The sequence below is a fragment of the Neodiprion fabricii genome, chromosome 5 (genome assembly GCF_021155785.1).
Source record: "Neodiprion fabricii isolate iyNeoFabr1 chromosome 5, iyNeoFabr1.1, whole genome shotgun sequence".
Taxonomy (NCBI): Eukaryota; Metazoa; Arthropoda; class Insecta; order Hymenoptera; family Diprionidae; genus Neodiprion; species Neodiprion fabricii.
The window spans coordinates 22,441,682-22,463,615 of NC_060243.1; the positions used below are offsets into that span (position 1 = coordinate 22,441,682).

A 21,934-nucleotide genomic window follows, 5' to 3' on the forward strand; every position below is an offset into this window, starting at 1 on the left:
GCACTGCGTCCCCGCGATCCTTACAGCATCAGTCACATTACTTATGAGAAATGAATATTTTTTCTACTCTACCCGACAGTGCGGTATAAACTAATTGTAAATTAAATCAGGACAATGTGAGGGTGGTACAGAAATAACAGACGAAAAATATTTGAATCGCTCGTTTATTTAGTCGCCCTCAGTCAATCCAAGACACTCCTATAGTTTGTTTCAGATCAAAATCCGCACTTTTCATCTTCCGACTCGCCGTTTTCTTCTTTCTCATCCCTTCGCGCTTCAGTATCTGTAATGGTCGGATTTGTATGGGCCATCGACGGGGATGTCGAGATACTTGGACTGGTCGGTAGTGAGTTTAGTCAACTTCACGCCCAGGTGGTCGAGATGCAGGGCGGCGACTTCTTCGTCGAGCTGTTGGTAGGAAAAACGGGATATAGGTAACTTTCATCGTCAACGGTATGCCGTGATTGATGACAATGACGATATAAACAATGATTGAAAACGTTGTAGCAGAAGAAAAAACCGTAACGGTAGCATCTTTTCACTCACTTTCTTTGGCAACATGTGGACACCGATTGGATACGAGGTAGACTTTGTCCAGAGCTCTATCTGGGCTAGGACTTGATTTGTGAATGAGGTACTCATTACGAAACTCGAATGCCCTGTCGCGCAACCCAAATTGACTAGTCGACCCTCCGCAAGGAGAATGACATGCCTAAAAATATTTTGCTATAGAATATTGATTTGCTACTCAAATCAGAGATGATTTTTGTTTCTTAATTGGGCAAAACGAACCTGCCAGTGCTCAGTTCGTAACGATCGACCTGGGGCTTGATGTTTACTTTTGATTTCGCGTTTTTTTCCAGCCAAGCGACCTGGATCTCGCAATCGAAATGCCCAATATTGCAAACAATAGCATCTTCGGGCATATTCAAAAAGTGTTCTCCTAGAATGATATCTTTGCATCCGGTTGTAGTCACATATATCTGTCCCTTTTTCGAAGCTTCATTCATAGTTGTGACCTGCAATAAAAGAAATTAATAAACAAATTGTATCGCTCATCTGATTACCCAACAAGACAAAACTCTGGTTATTTAATCGAGAAATCCAAAGACGCCAAATCCAAAATTTCCATATTCACCTCATAGCCTTCCATTGCCGCTTGTAAGGCATTGATGGGATCAATTTCTGTTATTATAACTCGACCTCCAAGAGCTCGTAAACTTTGTGCGCACCCCTTACCAACGTCACCATAACCTGCAACTACGCACACTTTTCCAGCCAACATAACATCGGTTGCTCTCTTGATTCCATCGATTAGAGACTCCCTGCATCCGTACAAGTTGTCGAATTTACTCTGTGAAGAAACATCGATCATGATTGCTACCGCGCTACGTTAAACACGTTTTAATTGTCTTCTGTTTTCCGTACCTTTGTAACAGAGTCGTTGACATTTATCGCAGGTACTTTGAGTTTTCCGTCTTTAAGCATGCGGTAAAGATTGTGAACACCAGTTGTCGTTTCTTCCGAGATGCCAAGGCAGTCTTTCAGATATTCAGGGAACTTGGTGTGCACGAGATTGGTCAGATCTCCTCCATCGTCTAGGATCAGATTCAAAGGCTTTCCATCTTTGAATACCAGGGTTTGTTCTATACACCACATGTATTCTTCATCCGTTTCACCTTTCCATGCATAAACTGGCACGCCAGTCTTTGCTATAGCTGCTGCTGCATGATCCTGTGTGCTGAAAATGTTGCACGAGGACCATTGTACCTGAAATCACGAAGTAAGGATAATAATTAAGAGGTTGTCAAGTTGCATAAAGAAAAAAAAGTTATCACAACCGAATCAGTCGTGATGTAAGATTAGTAAAATCATTTGACGAGCGAATAACCTCGGATGCATGAGTTAGAAACTCCTTGAGCTCTGGCGTAACAAATTACCATTTATCTTACTATTGAGCAAGCCAAGTCGTATTCAACTGCCTGGGGTCATGGATACACAGATAACGAATCATTGGCATAATAAATCATTGTTTGTTTAAAATAGATTATTTTAAAATTCAGATTAGATCACGAAGGCTTTTATCTGGAAGAGAAGGTATATTCTTTCTATAATTTACATAATTTCTTTCTTTTATTCTTTGTCCAACATATTGACATGTACAATTCTTTTCTATGCCATTGTCAATGTTTGTGTATGGATCTTTTGAGTCGTGGTATAAAAACTCAGCAACTGCATGTGGTTTCCAGAAATTTAAACCTCCCTCACGCAGCATAGATAAATACAATTGAAGCTTTCTGTAGAGTTAAGAAGTAACGCAAATAGCGAATTCTTGTAATCAAGGATTCAGAATAGTGAATTGAGAAACTATACTCTACCTCTGCGCCAAGCTCAGTCAGTGTTTCGATTAGCACTGCTGTTTGTACAGTCATGTGAAGGCATCCGGCAATCCTCGCACCTTTGAGCACCTTGGATGGTCCGTATTTACGGCGGATGGCCATGAGTCCAGGCATTTCATTTTCGGCTAGCATTATCTCCTTCCTTCCCCATTCCGCCAGCGAAATATCCGCTGTAAATGCGTGAACAAACAATAAAGACTCCAATCACATAGCTATGGTATAATTTATATGGGAAATAGTGCCAAGGTGGCCTTAACTACAGCTCGGCTGTTATACATTTTTCTCAATTACGTGTTACGAGAGCCGCTCGCTATCTTTAACCGGCTCCTAATCAGCCGGCCCACGTGCAGCGCAACTAACCTAGGTCTCGGTGAAATAATGGTTTACGCGTAATATTGGCAAAGCCGGAAGATTGACAGAATAAGTGTCGCGTAACAAATAGATAATGAAACAAGAGGGTACAAGTTTATCAGAATTTATGGTGAACACGGCGTTCTTATTTTGTTATCATTCTAGGCTAGCTATTCTTAATTCACAAGTTATGAGTGTGTATGTATGTACATACGTAGATATTGTCTTCAATGTGATTAAACTTACCAACTTTGTACAATGGTTTTGTCGCCATTCTTACAGATATTTTGGGTGTATTTTTACAATAGAAATAAAAAATTAGCTTGATAAGTAAATGATTTTAAGTATTTCTGCGAGCACGAAACCCGCCGGACTATCAAACACTTTGTATGATTGTATGTCCAAAGGAGCGCAAGCCCTACGCGCAGACGACTGTGCAGACGGTGGTAAACTGTGGAATTCTACTGGTTATCAGACTTCGGTGGGTGTCTTGCAACCCGAATCATAGAAGTATAAGGCGATAAGTACTGGGTATGAAGATAGAGTCGAACTCGTGGACCCTACAAGTCTATGGCCTACTCCCACCACCGTCGTTTCGAGCCTGTATGTCAACAGTGATCGCAGCTCGCGAGACTAGTTTCCTGAATTAAACGTTTAACGGCCGTATTATATAACGGTCCGTTATAATGTTCTGTTTTTATCGTTGTTAACCTATTCAAACATATAACCAGAATAAATGTGACAGTCTAGAACAATAAGAACCGATGATCATAACGGGTCGTTATATATCCCGCCCCTTAAACGTAAGCGAAGACGTTGCTGTGATGTTCGGTCGATAATAGCATAGCTTATAGAGATAGATCGCGCAATGCGCGGTCAGTACACCGAACTGAAGACATAATTAAAAAGAGAGAAAACAGATGGAGCTGGACCTCTCTGTTGCACGACCGATGGAGTGAGGAACCAGGCATCAGGGGAGGAACGCAATAAGACAAGCGGGGAAGTGTACTTGACGAAGTCACCGATTAGAATGAGAGGTCCGGCTCCAGCTATTACTCTTTCTTATTAATTACGGCTTCAGCTCCGTTCACAGCCGTGCAGTCTATCTCTTCAAGTCTATGAACAATAGTAGATGCACTGTTTTTTCGGTTTTTTCTAACACATGAAAAAGAATCAGAGGTGTCAGTGAGCCATACCACCACTACGCTACAGATCGCGTACTGATCACTGAACTTGAGTTTAGACACTCTAAACTTGAGTATAGTTCAGTGGTATTGGATCTGGTATAATCGTTGAGCTCGATAAGTTACCATTCGATTTTTGTGTCACACCACATACTGAATATGTAGAATAGCTTGAAATTAGGCGCTTGCACTACGAGGATGGCTTGAACAATTGGTCTATCTCGAACCGATTTTATTACTGTTGCCGCAGTTCATGTCAACATGAAAAAAATTGCACCGGAATATATTCAAGAATTTACTGCTATCTGACTGATCAGGATGAATAGGCAAACGTTACATTATGGGGTAAAGAGGGTATCGGAAGGTCTCCCTCCTCCATGTGAGGTTCATCCGGGAATCAAGGTGTAACATATAAAATAAGTTATTAAAACAATTCACGACTCGTACCGTGTAATTTTATTGCCGGTGATTTGTACGATTCAATGTACTCCTTTTACAGCTGTATACTACGTCTATCAGAATTCACAATAGTAATTGTAACATATCTACGTCGCAACGATCAGATGCAAGAAATATTTACCAGTTTTTTAGATGGGTATGTCTGATCGCCGGGATATTTCATGGTGCCGATAAACTGAAGAAACTTAAATTGATTGAGGAGCCCCTCCAGAAACAAGCCAAGATAGCGAATGAACACCGTCAGAAGCGGCTGGCTCAGGAAAAAGCAATCGCAGCGAAAGGTAGTGTAATCGTGCAATAAATTTGCGCAATCGTTGAGCGCAGTGTCAAATATTATTTATTTACATACATAAATCATCTAGCCGAATTGGCTGCGTTGGAATTACTTTTCCTTGATGATCCCACGGCGTCGGATAACGATAACGAATAACCCCAGCCTCGCTCGGTCCTAATGAAACCAGTCGAACTTGAACGAATAGACAAATTAATCAAGTGTACAAAGTTTCAAAGTTAATTGAAGTGTAGAATTCAATGATAATGGTAATAAACGATGTTGACCGGTTATTCTACGCGAATTCATTTCATATGCGACAGCAAGTTTCTTACCTTTTTTGGTCACGCGATTTCTACTTGTAACTATCATATGGTAACATCATTATTACTTTGCTTAGAGAATCGTGCGCGATTAACCCGCATAGTCAAGCTCGCAGAAGCTGAAATCGCGGCGCTGAACGTGACAACTGACGACGGAAACAAAACGCCAAAGTGATCTTGCTGCGAGGAGGGACGTATAATTATTTTCCCGACTACAGCGGACTCGCGCCCATGATATTCCAGCAAATACCAATGTAAATCAATAATTCTGCAAAATATGTATAATAATAAGCAAATCAAAATCAGTAAGCTATCTTTGTGCGTTGACTGAAGGTATTTCAATCGACGCTTCATGTAGACGTAGCCGTTGTAGATCATGTGCGTGGTGCAATTTTGTTTCACCTAATCCCCAAACATTATTATCTGAGTTTACCAGATAATTTACTTCCCAAGATTTTTTGGGATGCGATGCGAAACATTTTGTCGTTGACTGAAGAATTTAGAGACGGTATCCCTGGGCAAATTTTCTTGACCAATACTTTGCGGGTAGGTAGGCCTGGTGCCAAGAAGCTGTGTTAGCGATCCGATAGCTTCTTTATCGGTGGAGCCATTTTCACAGTTCGGTCAACGGACCTTGCAACGGATTTTGTTTTAAAAAATGGGTTAAATCAAAGCACGGTCGTGTATACGTGAATCCTAGAAGCTCCATGATCAGAGATTTGCAAGGACCGCCATCCAGGCTTAATACATTCCGTCAACGTGGGATGGCGCGCACTTGGCAGATTACAATACACCTGGTTGTAATTTTACTACACTCGCGAAATCGGGCTGATCGCTGTGCGGACGGACAGCAAGGTGCAGGGCGTCGCACGTGTCTAGATTTGTCATTTCGGAGGGGGAGCTAGGTGATTAAGCATTTAATCTCGTTCGTCCGTACGTATCCATACATACGTAAATAGTCAAGTCCACTCCAAGAATTGGTTAATATGTTGCCATCTATGTATGCATTTACACAGTACATACCGATATGCACGACACGCAGTGATACATATTTCTCTGGTTTAAAACAAGTATAAATGCATTGTATTGGTGAATCTAATTCCGAACAACAACTTCGACTGAGAAACCGGAGTTGAATTGTGGAAGGCTATAGACGGAAAGTCATGTAAGTTCGACTGGTCATTCTTAATAATAGCTACGTATTTATGTACCCACTAAGTACAATGAAATCGAACAGTGCACGAGTGACTGAAGCGTCCATAATAAATCAATGTTATTAATCCCTAAAAACTGACCTTCATTGCCTCACGCGTCTCATATTTGGTATTATTTTCCGTTCTCATATCATCCCCCCACTCATGCTTTGAAGCTCGATTTCATGGTATATTCGGACTGAAATTATCGGATGTCCTAGCAGTAAATAGGATGTGATTTGGCAATCTGCACACATTACATACAGACGTTACATACATGCATAGATTCACCCACCTGTGATGCTTAATTATGACACAGGGGAAATACACATGTTTTTTTTATTACAGGATTATCAGATGCCTATCGGCGTGTTATCTCCCTCCGTTAGGCAATAGATAATGTGAAACTAATCTACCTTTGTACATGCACATCTATGCATACATACATAGGTAGCCAAATACGTACATGTATGCATATGTATAAATCTGTATATGCACGGCTATACGTCAATATACTTGTATACATTCAACATACTGATATAGTCAATGAAATGGGCCAAAACGGAAGTACGCACCATGGGCATCGGGGACGTGGTCGAAATTTCAGACGAGCAACCCTTAGCATGTTGGGAAAAAAACATTCTCAACCTAGCAAAATCCTGTCGCACACATTTGCATATGATGATGATGGTCTTAAGGTATAAATATCACTGTCCATAGTCATGCGAATCGTTACCAAGAGAGATAGAAACTTTGCTGTCGTCACGCTTATTATCTTATCAGATCAGACTAGACTAAAGCTAGTGATCGATTGAATTTAAGTTGCACTCGGCGATTGCTAAAGTAACACGCAAATTGAGAGAACATTTGTTTTGATAGTTTGGTGCAAGCTTTTGCCGTTTACCAATGAAACTCTGTTACCATTATTAACAGCTTACAGTTTATTCAGTAATAATTATCTGTCTAGGTTGACCGGATGAATTTGAACACAGCTACGGAAGAAGAATTGATGACATTGCCAGGAATAAGCAGGGCAGTGGCCAGGAATATAGTTTGTCATAGACAGGCGATTGGGAGATTTCACAGGGTGGAAGACTTGGTCTTAGTTTCAGGAGTGGGAGCTTATAAATTGGAATTGGTTCGACCTGAGATCTGCGTAGCTTCCGCCAATGCCAGCACAAGTTCATCTCAAGCTTCCATAAGCTTGAACTCTTCGGGGAATACGGGGAGTTTGCTGGATATCAATAGTGCGAGTGTTTTTGCATTGCAAGGAATCCCAGGTTTGAATCAGGTACGCTTATTTTCTCTAAAATTTCACTTCAATCACGGCTAGCAAGACAGTTTCAAACCCAGAATTACCGGTAAAAATGTACGCTCAAATACAAAATTTATGCCAACTGTTAAGGGGCCATCCATAAATTACGTCACACGATAATGGGGGGGGGGGGTATCACCGTAATGTGACATAGTGTGACAAGGGTGTGACATGTTAAAATTTAAAATACTAAAACACGAAATTTATATGTGAATAAAAAATTTTTTAAATTTTCGAACTTGATCGATATTTTTATTAATAATTTAACACTCTCGCTATAAGATTACCTCTCACGCAACAACATTTAACTTCTAAAGCGGCGTTGTAATGCAAGTGAGACACTCAAATTCACAAGAGTTCTGAATGGTAAGGGTTTAAATAGGTTTAAGTCATCGGCTATATATTTGACTATGTTGATTTTATTAAAGATTATTTAATAAAAATAAGAAAAAAATGAAAATAACTGTTTTCTTTTGATTATTTTTAAATACATGCATAAGTTTCAAAAATTTGTGACGTCACATCAGGGGGAGGGGGTTCTAAAAATGTGACAACTTGTGACAAGGACGGGGGGATGGGTTTAAAAGTTCTAAAATTCGTGTGAAGTAATTTATGGATGGCCCCTAACATGATAGATCAACTTTGGATCTGTGCAGGAATTAGCAGCTAACGTCGTTGAAAGGAGACACAGGCGCGGATTTTATCAATCGCTTGATGAACTAGCAAAAGTCCGAGGGATTGGAAAGCATCGGTTGGCTATAATTAAGCCTTATCTAAAGATCGTCGTTGACTCGGATGGATCCGTTACCCCGACCCCTAGCAACGGTACATCGTCTTCTTTGGGTACCAATCCACAAATGACAAGTACCCCTGTTTCCAACGGTGTGGTCAAAATTTCGAGCAAGGTGCCTCGAGTCAATGGAATAAATCCAAGTGCTCATGTCACGTGAGTCTAATGAGAACATTTCTTAATACATTCTTCCAGGGTGTGATGCTTTTATGATCTTATACAGTCGACATTGTAATCAGAGAGGCAAACCTTCTGCCGAATACAGATTAATCGAAAGATTCAGGGCAACACGAATTGTTTCAGCAATGACATTGAAACGAGCTCGGGAATAACTGAAGATGAAATTTGGGAGCTACTCAGTGTTGCCAGTCCTCGGCCTTTGACGCCCAGTAATTATTCTACCAAACTCGAGGGAAGGACCTCCTTCAGGATTGCCACATGGAACCTAGAGCGTTTTAGCGTTGACAAAGCTTGCAACCCAGGTGTGCGAGAAGTTATATGTCGGACTATACTTGAGAATAGGTAAGCGCAAGTTATCGCCATGCCAAATAGGTGATATAGTATATCGTTTGTATAATTAACTTAGTATATAGGTTGGATAGTTTGATGAAAGTTTGCAAGGATGATACAAAGGTTCTCACCAGACTCGATGAGTCTTGGTTCCCTTTACTGCTTGTGCCACGTCAATTCTACCAATTTTTCTATCGAAGCAAGTTTCACCTTCTAATCTCAATTTCTGTTGACAGATTATCTTTGCTGGCATTACAAGAGATTGAGAGCAGCGAAGCCCTGGCTAAAATAACGTTGGAATTGAATAGTCCAATTCTGAAACGGGTTCGCGATTGGCAAGGAAATCGCAAGGTTTGGCGATCCATACACTTAGGACAAGGCCTTGCTATCCTATGGGATACAGATGGAAAAATTCGTATATCCCTCCAGCATCAGTCGTCGGCAGCGGCGGATTCAGTACCCGCCGCTGCCTGCGCGACATTTCACGTGGGTTCTTGAATGTGACTATTTCCGAAAAGAAAGGCAAACAACTCACGAGCAATTTCGATTAGTTACATTCCAGTTGACTTTATTTTTCATGTCATTTCTAGATCAACAAGGTTACTATAACGGTTGTGAACGCGGCACTGCACGGCGTCCGGGATCGAAGGGCAATAGACAATTACTGCAGATTCCAAAATACTCTTGTGCTTGGAGATTTTTCCACAATGAACGGCGTGGAAGATCTTGATCTCGAATTACCGCGCAACGAAAACACAGCGGTTCATCCTGAAAAATTATTTTTCAACGATAATATCGCATGGAGCCGTAAATCCAGAGCGGTGCTGCGAACCGGGCATTCAGGTATCGTTAAGCAGGGTCTAACGCATCTGGGTATACCTCGAGGTTGGAAATGGGGTGGCGCAGTTTCAACCCACTGTCCAGTTTGGTGCCAGATATATTCACAGCTGGATGAGTAATACCATTTCATTACCCATCCGGCAGTCTTCCCGGAGAAAAACGCCGCCAAGTTACAGGCTAAGGAAGATCCACTTCATGCTTTCTCTGACAATGAGACTTTTCCAATAACGGATCAAACTGTCTGATCAATCATCTTCCTGGTACAACATTTGTTCTTTCTCTTTTTTTTTCACTTTTAGTTGAATTCTTCTGCTCATTTTATAAATGTTGATAAGTTCAGGAGGTATGATTGCAAAGTAATTTGCAATGCAGCTAATATTTAGGCAAATGGGAAAGTTCCATACTCAAATTATTGAGGTGCCTCGCTTATTCCATCTCAAGTGTTTCATAGCATTTAGTGCTCTATGAACATTGAATCGTCTGTATAAACACTTATACCTATGCATGGTTGTGTGATAAAAACAGCCGCTTGTGTCGGAGACGTTGTCTGGTTGATCTTTGGTTCACAATCAGTTTTGTAGTCTTCACGGGGAGTATTGAAAAACAAAAGCTAATTGTAAGTTACGACGAGTGTACGGGATGTGATATACATATGTACATACATACAAAGATAAGTATATGTATATATTTTTCTTTGGTTATTTTGTTGATTAATTTTTATTTCGCCTGCGGGCACTTAACAAAATGAGGAGTTGAGAATTCCAATGAAATCCACGATGCTGGTCAATCGTCTTCACTGATCTCTGTTGTGTGATAGAACGAGATAATTAAAATAAAATATTGAAATAAATAAAATCTATTTCTGGAATCCAACTGTGTGTACAAACTCCCTCAACTCTGATAAGTTTGAGGGTATTATATTGCCTCCTGATTATGCCAACTTATAAGTAAGTATTTTAAGTTGAATGAATTTATTGCTACGAGCTATTCACTGATGATCTGGAGAAATTTAGCCACTTCTGGATAATATGTTTCAGCAACGCTGATACAATCCTGTAAAAAGACACGGTTAATGTACATGAAAAAAGAGAACTAGGTAAACGAACAGAGCATGAGAAAGGAAAAGTCATTGGTGAACTTTAGCAACGTGCTTTCTTTCCCAACAACAAATTTTTATTATATGTAAAGATATTCCCATATTATCTCAATGAAAACGTTAATTCTTGCGTGCTATCATTGAGAAAGTTAACAGTGTTCTTACCTCTGTTGTTACAATTTCCAGTCCCATATCGATTAGTGAAAATTTGTAGGGCAAAATGGCGAAATGATTGCTAATGTTGAGTGCTGTGTCAAACGCACACGAACTTCTGAAGTCGAGCAGTAGAGGTTCAGGGATTCCCCTCAGAAAACATCGGTCCTCAGATTCACAAAATGCCTACCGAATATATTGTAGTTTCATCTTTCGTAAGTAATGTTTAAACAGATCTTAAGGTTTTTTCCTCGGCAACTCATTGTACTGCACAGAACGTATTTTTGTTAATGTCAGTGAATAGGTACGAGTACAAACCTCATTGTACAACAGACTCTTTGCTATGTCAGTGGCGTATGTGTCGATTATTTTGATTTTTGTTTCAAAAAGATCGCGACGGTTGAGTTCTCGGAGTTTTGCGTTGATACCACGGTACCTGGAATAAGTACATTTTTCGTCCTGATTAACTGTTAGTGAGTTTCAAGTGACAAACTAACCAAATACGTTGGAAGTACAAAGCAAGCTTACGAAATGTGATTCAACCGGATATCTTACCTTAACAACAAAGCGCACACTCCTGACAAAATGGCCATGCTCCGACTGACAAGTCCACTGTAAATAACGACTGATGGTGAGATAGTCCAGCATGGTAGGTCACTGCGTTTCTCAAGCTCAGACACATGCTGGTAAAAAATTAATGCCTCGGAGACCAAGATACCATTGTTTGGTTCGCTGTATAGACCCGAAACAATTAGATCACTCGTGAATTTCATCAGCGGATCTATAACGTCCGCAATGTCTAGACTTTGCGCATCTGTTTCTAGGAAAAGTGGAGCTTGTCCAAGATCTCTATCTTTGAATTCATTTTTCATGAACTGCAAAGGTATAAATGTTTGAAATCAGCTAGGTAAATTACGTTACTTTATCGTTAATCTGAAGGGAATTTTTTGCATACTCACAAGATTCGTCACCATTGATCTCAGAGTCATGAGGATCTCGCACTTAACGTTGATCGACGAAGACTCCCACATTGTTTGAAGGGGCAAAAGGATGTTCCTGTGTACGTCTAGATGAGTAGACAGTTTAAATATCATTTCATATCTAGTTTGATGCGTTGAGATGACAATTGAAATGCAAAGGCGAATTTACTCAGAATAATATGATTTACCAGTAAACGATGAGATTGTGATCCACTGGATTAGTGCGAAAATGCTGTCTCGGTGGTCCCTCGTATTCCAAAATGGCAGGTAATTTTTTAGGAATCGTGAGACAAGAATGATTTCCTGCTGCATATATCGCGACAGTTGAGCGGTCATAAAAAGTAGTCGTTCACGGTCTTGGTAAGAAAACTTTCCAACTTCGTATATAAAGGCTGAGAACAGAGATTACCTACAGGCTAGTTTTAGCGTGCTCAGTTCTACCACTTCAAAATCTATCTGACTGAGGAAAAATCTGTTTCTACTGAGTTCACAACAGAAGACACATCTTATCACCATTTTGTAGGGTGTTGTACAGGTTGTAACAGAATCTACTCTGATAGTCAGATGATGCAAACGTCAGAATATGTAAGCCTGCGTTGTTGGCTAACAGCGACAGCGCGTTGCACGGTAGTTCCAAGCTTAGCTGATGCTTTCCAAGTTCATCCAGTCTGAAAATACAACTTGGTCAGTTCGATTTATGATTCCATCCTGACCTTCGGTTTACACTTACGTTCTAATTTCGAAAATTGACTTCGCATCCGGTTCCTTTGAAATACTCGAGCCAATATTGATGTAGCTAACAGTTGGGATGGGCATCTTTCGCTGTTTCCTTGATTGCTATGTGAAAGCACGCACAGACATGCTCTGATGAGAATAGTTAACTTATCCTTTAATAATAATTTTACACGATTGCAACGAAGTTTTTTCTTACCGCGCCACTTGATATCGGATTCCACACTAAGTCAGGTTGCCACGCTGCCAAGTGACTTGCGTCACACCTCTTGGCAGCATCCTGAAGGTCAAGTCTCAGAGATTCTGGAAGTCGCTTCCAAGCACTTTCGACATTTGTCGCTGGAATCTTCTCGGGCACATGTTCTGGTTTGTAAGACTTGAACAATCTGTACGGTATTGGAACAGACAATAATTATGCAAAAAAATAAATAAATAAATGCATAACCACTTGCAAGATTCTAAGAAATATTTGACATCTTTCAATCATTGACATTTTTGTTCAATTAACTAAAGAAGGTATGGCATTTCTGAATTTTTGTTTGATATTTGGTATCAGAATAAATCCAGGTTATTTCCAGACTTTGCATCCTATAGGAAGAATATGGTAAATAATCATAAGAGAATATTACAATAAAATGCAACATTTTCAGATGAATCTACTTACGACAACAAAGCAGTCAGATGTTTCCTGGGTTTTGCGTACTGCGATTGCAGTTTAAGAATTCTCGACACCTGCCTGCGGGTGACGTCTTCAGGCTTAGTTAAAACATAGATTAGTTGAGCAACGAAGGGTTCCTATGGCGAAATATAGAGAAGAAGTACATTATTTTTAGTTGGCAGTCTAGTATTAATTTTAAATGCATTGAGATTGATTTCAGTTGCCTGCCTTATGCAAGGAAAAAAATATTTAAAAAAATTAGACACAGAAACGAGCAAACTACACAAAAAATTCACTGGTAGGAAAAAAGTATCTCACAAATTTTGTATTCTTCACGAGGATGAAAAAAAAGGCATCATAGAAAGCGTTGATAGTCACAGCTTCGACAAGCCCATAATTCAATAGACCTGTAAATAAGGGTGATTGATAGCACCAAACTTATTTAAAATACTTAAATAAGAAGCGGAATAAATTGGCTTAAATTCCAAAGTTATTGAATTTACGGACTGCTCAATTAACCGTGACATACCAGTAAACCATTGAAGTACAGCTATACCCGGTAGAACTGGGATGTTCTTTGACGTCGATATAAACCATAACCCAAGGTCTTGGACAATCTTTTCGGTCATTCTATGGATAGGGATCAAACATTTGATCAAAGCTGCACGATGTGTACTACCTAAAAAGAAAATGGTAATGCTGGTTAAAAATGCAATCTACCATGGCCCAATTGTGTGGGATGTTACATCGGAACCTGGGTAAAGCTGCTCTACTTGTTCGTGTTTCTTTACCCTACGTTTAAACGACAAACTGAGCAGAGGAACTTAAAAACACAGGTGGAGCGACTGTGTAAAAGCTATACCCATAGTGATTTTAGTGATGATGTAAATCAAGAGCTGAATCTGGTCGTCGGGAAGACCACTGGTCGAGACTTCAGCCTTTAACATCGTTAGCATTTCAGAAAATCCAGCAAGCAGTTTTCCAGCATCTGCAGAATATTGGACCAGTGAAAGTAAAAGCATAATACACAGGCACGAAGATAGATCCAACATACCTTTGCATCTCTTTAAGTAAGACGTGTACACCTCTACGTTTTCTGCAGTCATTTTTCCAGGCTGTTTAATTTAAATCTAGCCGGTATTACTCCTCGTTTTACTTGTCATAGCGAAGATAGCTAACCTCATAGAATTCTATGGTCCGCGATGTCCGCATCTGACGAGTAAAGTGCGGAACACTGAGGGGGGGGGGGGGTTTGTTGAATACTACATAGGCATGTATTGTATATATGAATATACGCATACTTAACTATTATATTTCGCGCCAACCGCCACCATCGCTACTCAACAGTTCACATCAATTCAATTTGCGTATTGCCCTCGCAATACGGTTCTCGCAACAGTTTGCATTTTATAATTTGCTATATAACAATTTCGTTTCGTTCGGCGGTGAGTGGGGAAAGGTGATGTGAAGATTGTCGAAAAGATCCCGCTCAAATCCCACATGCCGTCGGCCGTTATATCACCGAGTGACATTTCCGAAAAAGAGAATCTCCCAGAGGTAGAAAACGTGGAGAATAATGATAGGTTATCTGTGAAAAATAAAATGATCGCCAGTAGCCCTGGCGGGGATGGAGTTTTATCTCCACCGCCGAGAACCAGACGGTACGCCGGAAGCCTGCCAGAGCAAAATGTAGCCGGACCTTCGTCGCAGCAGGCAGGAAGAAACACGAAGGTTGGCGTTCGGAAGCGGCCGGCTCGTTCCGAGCGAAAAGGGATGAAAAGGCACGCCGGAACCGTCTCCGTGGATCAGCGCACCCTCGACGGTATGTTTCTCAAAGTTAAAGACGGATCACCAGAGGCTCCGAAGTCCCCCCTGACCCGCATAGTCAAGGTCGAAATTGCGGATGAATCCGCTGAGGACCTCGTGAAGACGGACGACAATCTCGTCGTTGAAAAGAAGATCAAGTTGACCGACCACTCGGAGGTTTACATGGATGAGGGTGAGGGTGGGAAGCTGGCTGCGGTGCCAGCTCCGATCGACAAACCCAGATCTCTTCCAGAAAAGTGCCAAATTTGTCGTCAGCTGCTCTTTGACGACGACCTTAAATTGTATCAGGGTCATCCGAACGGCGCAGTGGAAGAATTCATTGCTCTAACAGACCCCAGACTATCGCTGTTCACTGGTGAGGAGTCTATGATTAACGAGAGTGATGAAAGGCCACAGAATAAGCTCACTCATTTCAGGTATGATGTCCGAACATTTGAGAGGAAAGAAATTGTGACGACTAATCTAATCTCAAAAACCAGTTTTATTCCGGGGATCCTGACTGTTCTCATTATTTTGACAGATCCGTTATTTTCGGTGGTCACTCTGCCTTTTCAGTAAATATGATCTTTGATTAATAATAATGACAATAACGATAATGGCAATGTTTCAGCGTCTATGACAAAAATGGTCATCTTTGTCCATTCGATACTGGACTCATAGAAAGAAACGTGCTGCTCTACTTTTCTGGCTATATGAAAGCAATTTATGAGGAAAATCCTGATCCAGAAGGGGGTGTCCCAACAATGGACATGGGGCCGATAAACGAGTGGTGGGTGACAGGGTTTGATGGTGGCGAATTGGCACTTATAGGGTTCAATACAGCGTTTGGAGAGTACATTTTAATGGAGCCATCGGAGGCTTATGCACCTTTTATGGAAGCAGTGAGAGAAAAGATCCACATCAGTAAGTTGGTAATCGAATTCTTGCTCGACGAAATCAATCCAACTTATGAGGATTTGCTCAACAAATTACAGGTGAGTATTAAATCAGATCGATCACATTTTCTTATTTCTTAAAATTACATGAGACCAATATTGTTACAGACAACTGTTCCACCCAAAGGCTTGTTCAAATTCACGGAAGACTCTCTCTTGAGGCACGCTCAATTCGTTTGCGATCAAGTTCTGTCCTTTGATGCTTCTGCGACTCCGGGAGAATCACTGCTACTTACAAGTCCGTGCATGCGAGCACTGGTCAACTTGGCAGGTGTGACAGTTGGGAAGAGATTAGCGATGCGAAAAGCACACCGTAAATATCAAAAAGATAAAAAACCTGCATGGACAAAGGCCACTACGACGCACCTGGTTAAAAATGTGTTTGAGACGTTTTTTACCGATCAGTTGGACAAGGAAAATGACAGGGAAAAAGGCGTTGGTGTAAGTTGAGCAAAATCACAGTTGAGAAGCGTATTTTCTCTGTTAATCTATAATTAAGCATGTGTAAAAGTAGATATTGCATACTGGATATGCAAACAGATGTAGAACCATCCAGGAAGAACCTCTTTTTCAATCCCTGTTACGTGTTGACAAATAAAACTGTATACATTGCTGTAGAGTTTGCTATTTCTAGCTACAATGATCGATTCATTTCATGTTGCTCAGGGTCCCAAGAGGCGAAGATGTGCTGTGTGCGAGGCATGTCAACAACCTGACTGCGGCCTGTGCATCCATTGCAAAGACATGACTAAATTCGGGGGCTCCGGAAGAAGCAAACAAGCCTGTATCCAGCGCAGATGTCCAAATATGGCTCTTCAGGTGAGGGATCAACTTTTAGCAACATCTATCTGGATTCGTGTTCTTTCTCCTCCACTGGACGAAACAAGGAGTGAATTATCAAGCAAACAAAAGAATATTGAAGTATTCATACTTTTACAGGAGGCAGACGACTCGGATCCGGAAAACGAAGAAGAGTACGAAGCGTTGGCAGTATGCAAGGCTACTGTGACTCAAAAAGTGTCGAAGGGATTGAGAAATGTTAGAAAAGAAATAAAATGGATAGGGGAACCGATCATCCAAGATGGAAGAAAGACCTTTTACGAATCTGTTATGCTAGGTGACGAAGAAATACACCCCAATGACTGCGTTCTCATTGAGCCCAGCGACCCAGCAGTACCTCTCTACATTGCTCGAGTGGTATACATGTTCGAAACAAAGAATGGAGACAAATTGTTTCATGCAAATTGGTTCTGCAGAGGCAGTGATACCGTCTTGGGGGAAACGTCCGATCCCATTGAACTATTTCTCATAGACGAATGCGAGGAAACTCCGTTTGCTTCCGTCAAGTGCAAGGCCAACGTCATTCGCAAACAGATACCCAGTAACTGGTCAATGTTAGGCAAGTCATGCTGTGTTAAATCTATGCAGATGCAAACGATTCGCTAATTCGTCGCATTACTTCAACTTCCATGTTTTCCTTACTTTGACTAATGCTGGCTCTATTTATTCTTTGTTTAGGTAACGAAGAATTAAAACCAGAAGACGATATCAAAGATACTGACGGAAGGACGTTTTTTTATCAGAAACAATACACGGCGGAAACTGCCAGATTCGAAGACCCTCCGGTGCCATCGACTTGCTCGCGACCGGAAATTATGCACAGATTTTGTGCAGCCTGCGATCGATTCAGTGCAAATCAAGGCACAAACATACCGAAGGTCAATTTTTAGCCGTGAAACGGCAAATACTTCTTTTATCGGCAAACCTGATCGTTTTATATTGGCGTTAAGCCATTTAGATTGTTTTATTTTTTTCACTCTTTATCAATTTCAAACTATTGCAGGTGGACGAACGCGGCGAGCAGAAGAGTAGCAAAGAAGTGATATACGGAATCGTGCGTTACAAAGGTGATGAATTCAGAGTGGGGACAACAGTTTACTTGATACCCGGAACATTTAAATTCAGATATGGTATAACTAAAACCGATTCGCCCAAGACGAAAAAAGAAAACGTTGATGAAGACATGTATCCGGAGTTTTACCGTAAATCTTCTGACCACGTAAAAGGGTCGAATTATGATACACCAGAACCATTCCACATCGGTCATATAAGCGCGATCTATGCCTCAACAACGGACAAACTTGTATCGTCTAGTGACATCTGGATCACGGTTTCAAAATTGTACAGGCCAGAAAACACCCACAAAAAGCATACTCTGATGGAACAAGCGGATCTTAACATACTGTATTGGAGCAACGAAGGTCAGTTTTATTTACCTGATACAAATGAATGAGATAAACCTTACGTATTTGACTAAAATTGGCGAATCTGAGAGTCATTTGAACATAATCAAAGACAATAATGTTTGTTCAGCAAAATGGCTTTATATGGCATACAATAGGACTATATGCCGTTCAACAGTATATAGTGAAGGAGTGAACTTCTCATACGCGACCCGACAACTATCTTACCTATCACTTACTAAAATAATTCAACAATCAAGATACATTGCTACAAAATACGACAAGTTCTCAAGCCCGATCTTGGCTCTAATTTTTTTTTTTTTTTTCCACTTCTGCATATTCATACCCTGCAGTGTGCAACATCCGATTTGAGAAAGTGGTTGGAAAGTGTTACTTGATGTACACTGAAAATTTGAATCAGTCGATCGAAGAATGGTCAGCAGCCGGACCGAACCGTTTCTACTTCTCCCAAGCTTACAGTGTAGATGAGAAATTATTTGAAGAACCACCTTTGCATGCGACAAATATTGGTAAACAAGGTAAGGGCAAAGGAAAGGGTAAAGGAAAAGGGAAGAGCACAAAGCTTCAGGATGATTCGAAAAAACCGTCAACTGAAACCGCTCCAGACTATCCTCTGGTCGATAAACGCCTGCAAACTTTCGACGTTTTTGCAGGATGCGGCGGTAGGTACTTGATTGTACTAATGGTATTCCACAAAGCTTTCGTATAGTTTGATTTTTACTATGAAAAAAAGATTTTATATAGAAGTCATTTAATCTTCATGTATTCCATCAGGATTATCCGAAGGCCTTCACAGAGCTGGCATCGCAGAGAGTCGCTGGGCAGTGGAGAAAGAAGAGCCAGCTGCACACGCTTTCCGTCTAAACAATCCCAACGCAATTGTCTTCTCTGAAGATTGCAATCGGTTGTTAAGAATGGTTATGGATGTACGTATTTAAGGGTTAGCATTTAGTGAAATTGGTGAAATGGGCCAATTCTCAAGTTTTCCTATTTCAGGGAAATCTAAAAGATGAGCACGGCCAGCCGCTTCCGCAGAGGGGAGCAGTTGAGCTACTGTGCGGAGGACCGCCTTGCCAAGGTTTCAGCGGCATGAATCGCTTCAATTCAAGGCAGTATTCGCTGTTCAAGAATTCTCTCGTTGTCTCCTACCTGTCGTTCTGTGATTACTATAGGCCCAAGTTTTTCATAATGGAAAATGTGCGAAACTTTGTCACATTTAAACGGAGTATGGTGCTAAAGTTAACGCTTAGATGCTTGGTGCGAATGGGGTATCAGTGCACCTATGGGATCCTCCAAGCTGGAAACTACGGAGTACCGCAGACAAGGCGAAGGTATATTACTTGTACCCATTGAATTTCAAGCATCAACGCTTAGTTCTTTATTCATTCTTGCAAAATAATCGGCCTCTGCCATTATTTTTCCGCAGATAAATCGACAGTTCTCGTATTCGATCACGAGTCGAAGGACTACTATAGATTATTTAGTTATCACGTTTACATATGCTCCCTAGGCTGCAAGCTCACTGTTAGTTTAAATAATTACCTATTTTGTCCGGTCGAGACGCAATAGTTGAAAGTGTAAAAATATGAATTATGAATGGTAGGAAATGGAGTCTGCACATTTCCTAAATATTTTACGAACTTATTCTGAATTGATTATTACGATCTTCAACTGTGCAGTTTCAAACCAGTAAACTAATTTCGTGTAATTTAGGCTGGTCATTCTAGCCGCTGCACCTGGAGAGATACTTCCCAAATATCCAGAGCCGACCCACGTGTTCAGCAAACGTGCCTGTCAATTGAGTGTCGTTGTAGACGATAAGAAGGTAAGGTTTTTTTGTTGTTATCCCTGTTTTGCCACATTACTACCAGTCATAAATGTCGAGTGTTATAAGAATAACTCGCGTTAGCAAAACCTTACTTGGACTTAATACACTCCTTATTCACAGTATTCCTCGAATTGCGAGTGGACAGAATCAGCGCCGTATAGAACGATCAGCGTTCGAGATGCTATGTCCGATCTGCCAGACATAAAAAATGGTTGGAACAAAGAAACCATGCCATATGGCGGCGAGGCACTTTCACATTTCCAGAGAAAGGTAGAAAAACGTCAAAGTCTTAGCTTGAACTAGAGAGAAAAATGAAGAAATTTTATCCATACTGATTCAAGGCTTTTTCCGCAGATGCGAGGATATCAGTATCAGCCAGCCTTAAAGGATCATATTTGTAAGGAAATGGCACCACTTGTCGAGGCTCGAATGGCTCATATTCCAACGGCGAGTGGCTCAGATTGGAGAGATCTACCAAATATCATCCTCAAGTTGAGCGATGGGACTTTCGCCAAGAAATTGTAAGCATCGAATATCTTACCTGGTATGAAATAAAATGACGAATGTGTCAGAGTTTCCAAACAGCTCGTCTTAGAGTCTGGAAGACACCGTCTTTGACTGTTCTTCAACTTTCAGACAATATACGCATCACGACAAAAAAGCTGGCAAAAGTTCAACGGGGGCTTACCGAGGAGTTTGTAGCTGCTGTACAGGGAAGATGTGCGACCCAATGGATAGGCAATTCAATACACTCATTCCGTGGTGCTTGCCTCATACAGGAAACCGTCATAATCACTGGGCCGGTCTCTACGGACGGTTGGAATGGGACGGATTTTTCAGTACAACAATCACGAATCCTGAACCAATGGGCAAACAGGTGACAAGTTTCTTTCATACCTCATTTCTTAGTGCTTAAACCTACTCTGAATTAAGTTCTGTACACGTGCACATACTTTTACTGTGACTTGTACAATGACTTTTCTTCAAGAGCGAAGCGAAAACGAGCGCTTCGCTGGGGAGGATCGAAAACGGGCGATTCTCGGTTGGTGAAACGCGGAGGATTGAAAATGTTTCATAATTTCGCATTGTTTGTAATATTTTTAATTCGATGTAAAACAATCTACGTCTTCATTTTCTTGTTGAACAGAGTATAAGTTAAAAATTCAATAAAAATCCAGAATCATGACATTAAATATGAGGGATTAGATTTAAAAGAGGAAGCTTTATCTCGATAGTGTTCCTTTCAAACAAGAAATTTGGTGAAAATTGAAAAATTCGGAAATATACGGTAACCAGTCATTTTAAATACGTAATCTCAAGAATTAGCAATGAAATGTTCGTATAACTTTTAAATAATGGATATAGTCAAGTCAAGAACCCCTCGGCTTTACCCCGGGAACCTCTACTTTGTACGTAGCGAGCAAACGCACGTTTTTGCTCTCAGTGCACAATGTACTATTCCACTTACCTTTTCTCTGTACCGCAGGGTCGAGTTTTACATCCTGAACAAACTAGAGTGGTCAGTGTCAGAGAGTGTGCCAGATCACAGGGATTCTCGGACACGTATCGGTTCTTTGGCAGCGTACTTGACAAGCACAGACAAGTGGGGAATGCGGTTCCCCCACCGATGGGAACAGCAATAGGACACGAGATTAGAAAGTGTTATCACAAACGGGAAGCGGAACGAACGAAGACTGCAAACGAATTCGGTATCAAGGTTGAATCCTAAGCAGAAAAGAAACCCGACAAATATTTTGTGATTTTTAAACAAACAATGAGTGACGGGTGTTGAGGTGATTTTATGATATTATTGAGTATCTCAAAGA

The 21,934-nt window shown here is 40.9% G+C and overlaps 5 protein-coding genes across 15 annotated transcripts; 3 read left to right on the forward strand and 2 right to left on the reverse strand.

The window, feature by feature from the left end:
- Positions 1–148: 148 nt before the first annotated feature.
- On the reverse strand, positions 149–3,298 carry LOC124182632 (adenosylhomocysteinase). The gene is made up of 7 exons (XM_046570143.1): positions 2,997–3,298; positions 2,379–2,569; positions 1,429–1,770; positions 1,139–1,354; positions 793–1,019; positions 547–712; positions 149–408 (listed from the first exon to the last, which is right to left on the reverse strand). Exons 1-7 carry the CDS (start codon positions 3,022–3,024, stop codon positions 277–279), a joined length of 1,302 nt encoding a protein of 433 aa, XP_046426099.1. The 5' UTR covers positions 3,025–3,298; the 3' UTR covers positions 149–276.
- A 258-nt stretch (positions 3,299–3,556) lies between these two features.
- On the forward strand, positions 3,557–5,240 carry LOC124182638. The gene is made up of 3 exons (XM_046570157.1): positions 3,557–4,336; positions 4,434–4,674; positions 5,065–5,240. The coding sequence occupies exons 1-3, from the start codon at positions 4,253–4,255 to the stop codon at positions 5,160–5,162; spliced, it is 423 nt and encodes a 140-aa protein (XP_046426113.1). The 5' UTR covers positions 3,557–4,252; the 3' UTR covers positions 5,163–5,240.
- A 536-nt stretch (positions 5,241–5,776) lies between these two features.
- Positions 5,777–10,508, forward strand: LOC124182627 (endonuclease/exonuclease/phosphatase family domain-containing protein 1-like). 7 transcript variants are annotated; one of them, XM_046570132.1, is made up of 8 exons: positions 5,779–6,152; positions 6,529–6,648; positions 6,724–6,878; positions 7,148–7,471; positions 8,152–8,441; positions 8,589–8,807; positions 9,032–9,281; positions 9,386–10,508. In XM_046570132.1, the coding sequence occupies exons 2-8, from the start codon at positions 6,615–6,617 to the stop codon at positions 9,752–9,754; spliced, it is 1,641 nt and encodes a 546-aa protein (XP_046426088.1). In that variant the 5' UTR covers positions 5,779–6,152; positions 6,529–6,614; the 3' UTR covers positions 9,755–10,508. The 7 variants fall into 7 exon arrangements, with proteins under 7 accessions (XP_046426093.1, XP_046426091.1, XP_046426088.1 ...); XM_046570133.1 differs by having other exon boundaries at positions 5,780–6,152; positions 6,529–6,630; XM_046570137.1 differs by having other exon boundaries at positions 5,777–6,152; positions 6,529–6,878; positions 9,032–9,295; positions 9,386–9,521.
- Positions 10,334–21,671, reverse strand: LOC124182624 (centromere protein I-like). Of its 3 annotated transcripts, none has more exons than XR_006870822.1 (16): positions 21,577–21,671; positions 14,309–14,488; positions 14,117–14,242; positions 13,784–13,933; positions 13,573–13,661; positions 13,261–13,391; positions 12,796–12,982; positions 12,595–12,701; positions 12,378–12,532; positions 12,053–12,256; positions 11,844–11,950; positions 11,440–11,759; positions 11,203–11,320; positions 10,897–11,070; positions 10,532–10,688; positions 10,334–10,438 (listed from the first exon to the last, which is right to left on the reverse strand). XR_006870822.1 is itself a non-coding variant. In XM_046570127.1 (15 exons), exons 2-15 carry the CDS (start codon positions 14,358–14,360, stop codon positions 10,620–10,622), a joined length of 1,989 nt encoding a protein of 662 aa, XP_046426083.1. In that variant the 5' UTR covers positions 14,361–14,488; positions 21,577–21,671; the 3' UTR covers positions 10,334–10,619. The 3 variants fall into 3 exon arrangements, 1 of the variants encoding a protein (XP_046426083.1); XR_006870823.1 differs by having other exon boundaries at positions 10,527–10,688; XM_046570127.1 differs by having other exon boundaries at positions 10,334–10,688.
- LOC124182620 (DNA (cytosine-5)-methyltransferase PliMCI-like) lies at positions 14,571–21,901 on the forward strand. Of its 3 annotated transcripts, XM_046570115.1 has the most exons (15): positions 14,574–15,497; positions 15,692–16,055; positions 16,125–16,457; positions 16,683–16,835; positions 16,956–17,415; positions 17,535–17,734; positions 17,860–18,277; positions 18,613–18,942; positions 19,055–19,206; positions 19,277–19,611; positions 19,994–20,105; positions 20,229–20,378; positions 20,463–20,629; positions 20,745–20,985; positions 21,595–21,901. In XM_046570115.1, exons 1-15 carry the CDS (start codon positions 14,755–14,757, stop codon positions 21,835–21,837), a joined length of 4,401 nt encoding a protein of 1,466 aa, XP_046426071.1. In that variant the 5' UTR covers positions 14,574–14,754; the 3' UTR covers positions 21,838–21,901. The 3 variants fall into 3 exon arrangements, 2 of the variants coding, with proteins under 2 accessions (XP_046426072.1, XP_046426071.1); XR_006870821.1 differs by lacking the exon at positions 21,595–21,901 and having other exon boundaries at positions 14,572–15,497; positions 20,450–20,629; positions 20,745–20,867; XM_046570116.1 differs by lacking the exons at positions 20,463–20,629; positions 20,745–20,985; positions 21,595–21,901 and having other exon boundaries at positions 14,571–15,497; positions 20,008–20,105; positions 20,229–20,370.
- The last annotated feature ends 33 nt before the right edge of the window (positions 21,902–21,934 follow it).

Bases quoted from the DNA above. Each gene is read 5' to 3' on its own strand.
- LOC124182632 (XM_046570143.1), bottom strand. From the start codon at position 3,024: ATGGCGACAAAACCATTGTACAAAGTTG. The intron at 713-792 runs GTTCGTTTTGCC...AAATATTTTTAG, and splicing joins TACGAACTGAGCACTGGCAG to GCATGTCATTCTCCTTGCGG. The intron at 409-546 runs GTGAGTGAAAAG...TCCTACCAACAG, and splicing joins TCCACATGTTGCCAAAGAAA to CTCGACGAAGAAGTCGCCGC.
- LOC124182638 (XM_046570157.1), top strand. From the start codon at position 4,253: ATGAATAGGCAAACGTTACATTATGGGGTAAAGAGGGTATCGGAAGGT. The intron at 4,337-4,433 runs GTGTAACATATA...CTCCTTTTACAG, and splicing joins AGGTTCATCCGGGAATCAAG to CTGTATACTACGTCTATCAG. The intron at 4,675-5,064 runs GTAGTGTAATCG...TACTTTGCTTAG, and splicing joins AAAAGCAATCGCAGCGAAAG to AGAATCGTGCGCGATTAACC.
- LOC124182627 (XM_046570131.1), top strand. From the start codon at position 6,615: ATGCATACATACATAGGTAGCCAAATACGTACATGTATGCATATGTAT. The intron at 6,879-7,147 runs GTATAAATATCA...TTATCTGTCTAG, and splicing joins ATGATGATGATGGTCTTAAG to GTTGACCGGATGAATTTGAA. The intron at 7,472-8,151 runs GTACGCTTATTT...GGATCTGTGCAG, and splicing joins GAATCCCAGGTTTGAATCAG to GAATTAGCAGCTAACGTCGT.
- LOC124182624 (XM_046570127.1), bottom strand. From the start codon at position 14,360: ATGACTGCAGAAAACGTAGAGGTGTACACGTCTTACTTAAAGAGATGC. The intron at 14,243-14,308 runs GTATGTTGGATC...AATATTCTGCAG, and splicing joins TTACTTAAAGAGATGCAAAG to ATGCTGGAAAACTGCTTGCT. The intron at 12,533-12,594 runs GTAAGTGTAAAC...TTGTATTTTCAG, and splicing joins TCAATTTTCGAAATTAGAAC to ACTGGATGAACTTGGAAAGC.
- LOC124182620 (XM_046570115.1), top strand. From the start codon at position 14,755: ATGCCGTCGGCCGTTATATCACCGAGTGACATTTCCGAAAAAGAGAAT. The intron at 17,416-17,534 runs GCAAGTCATGCT...TTCTTTGTTTAG, and splicing joins CAGTAACTGGTCAATGTTAG to GTAACGAAGAATTAAAACCA. The intron at 18,278-18,612 runs GTCAGTTTTATT...CATACCCTGCAG, and splicing joins ACTGTATTGGAGCAACGAAG to TGTGCAACATCCGATTTGAG.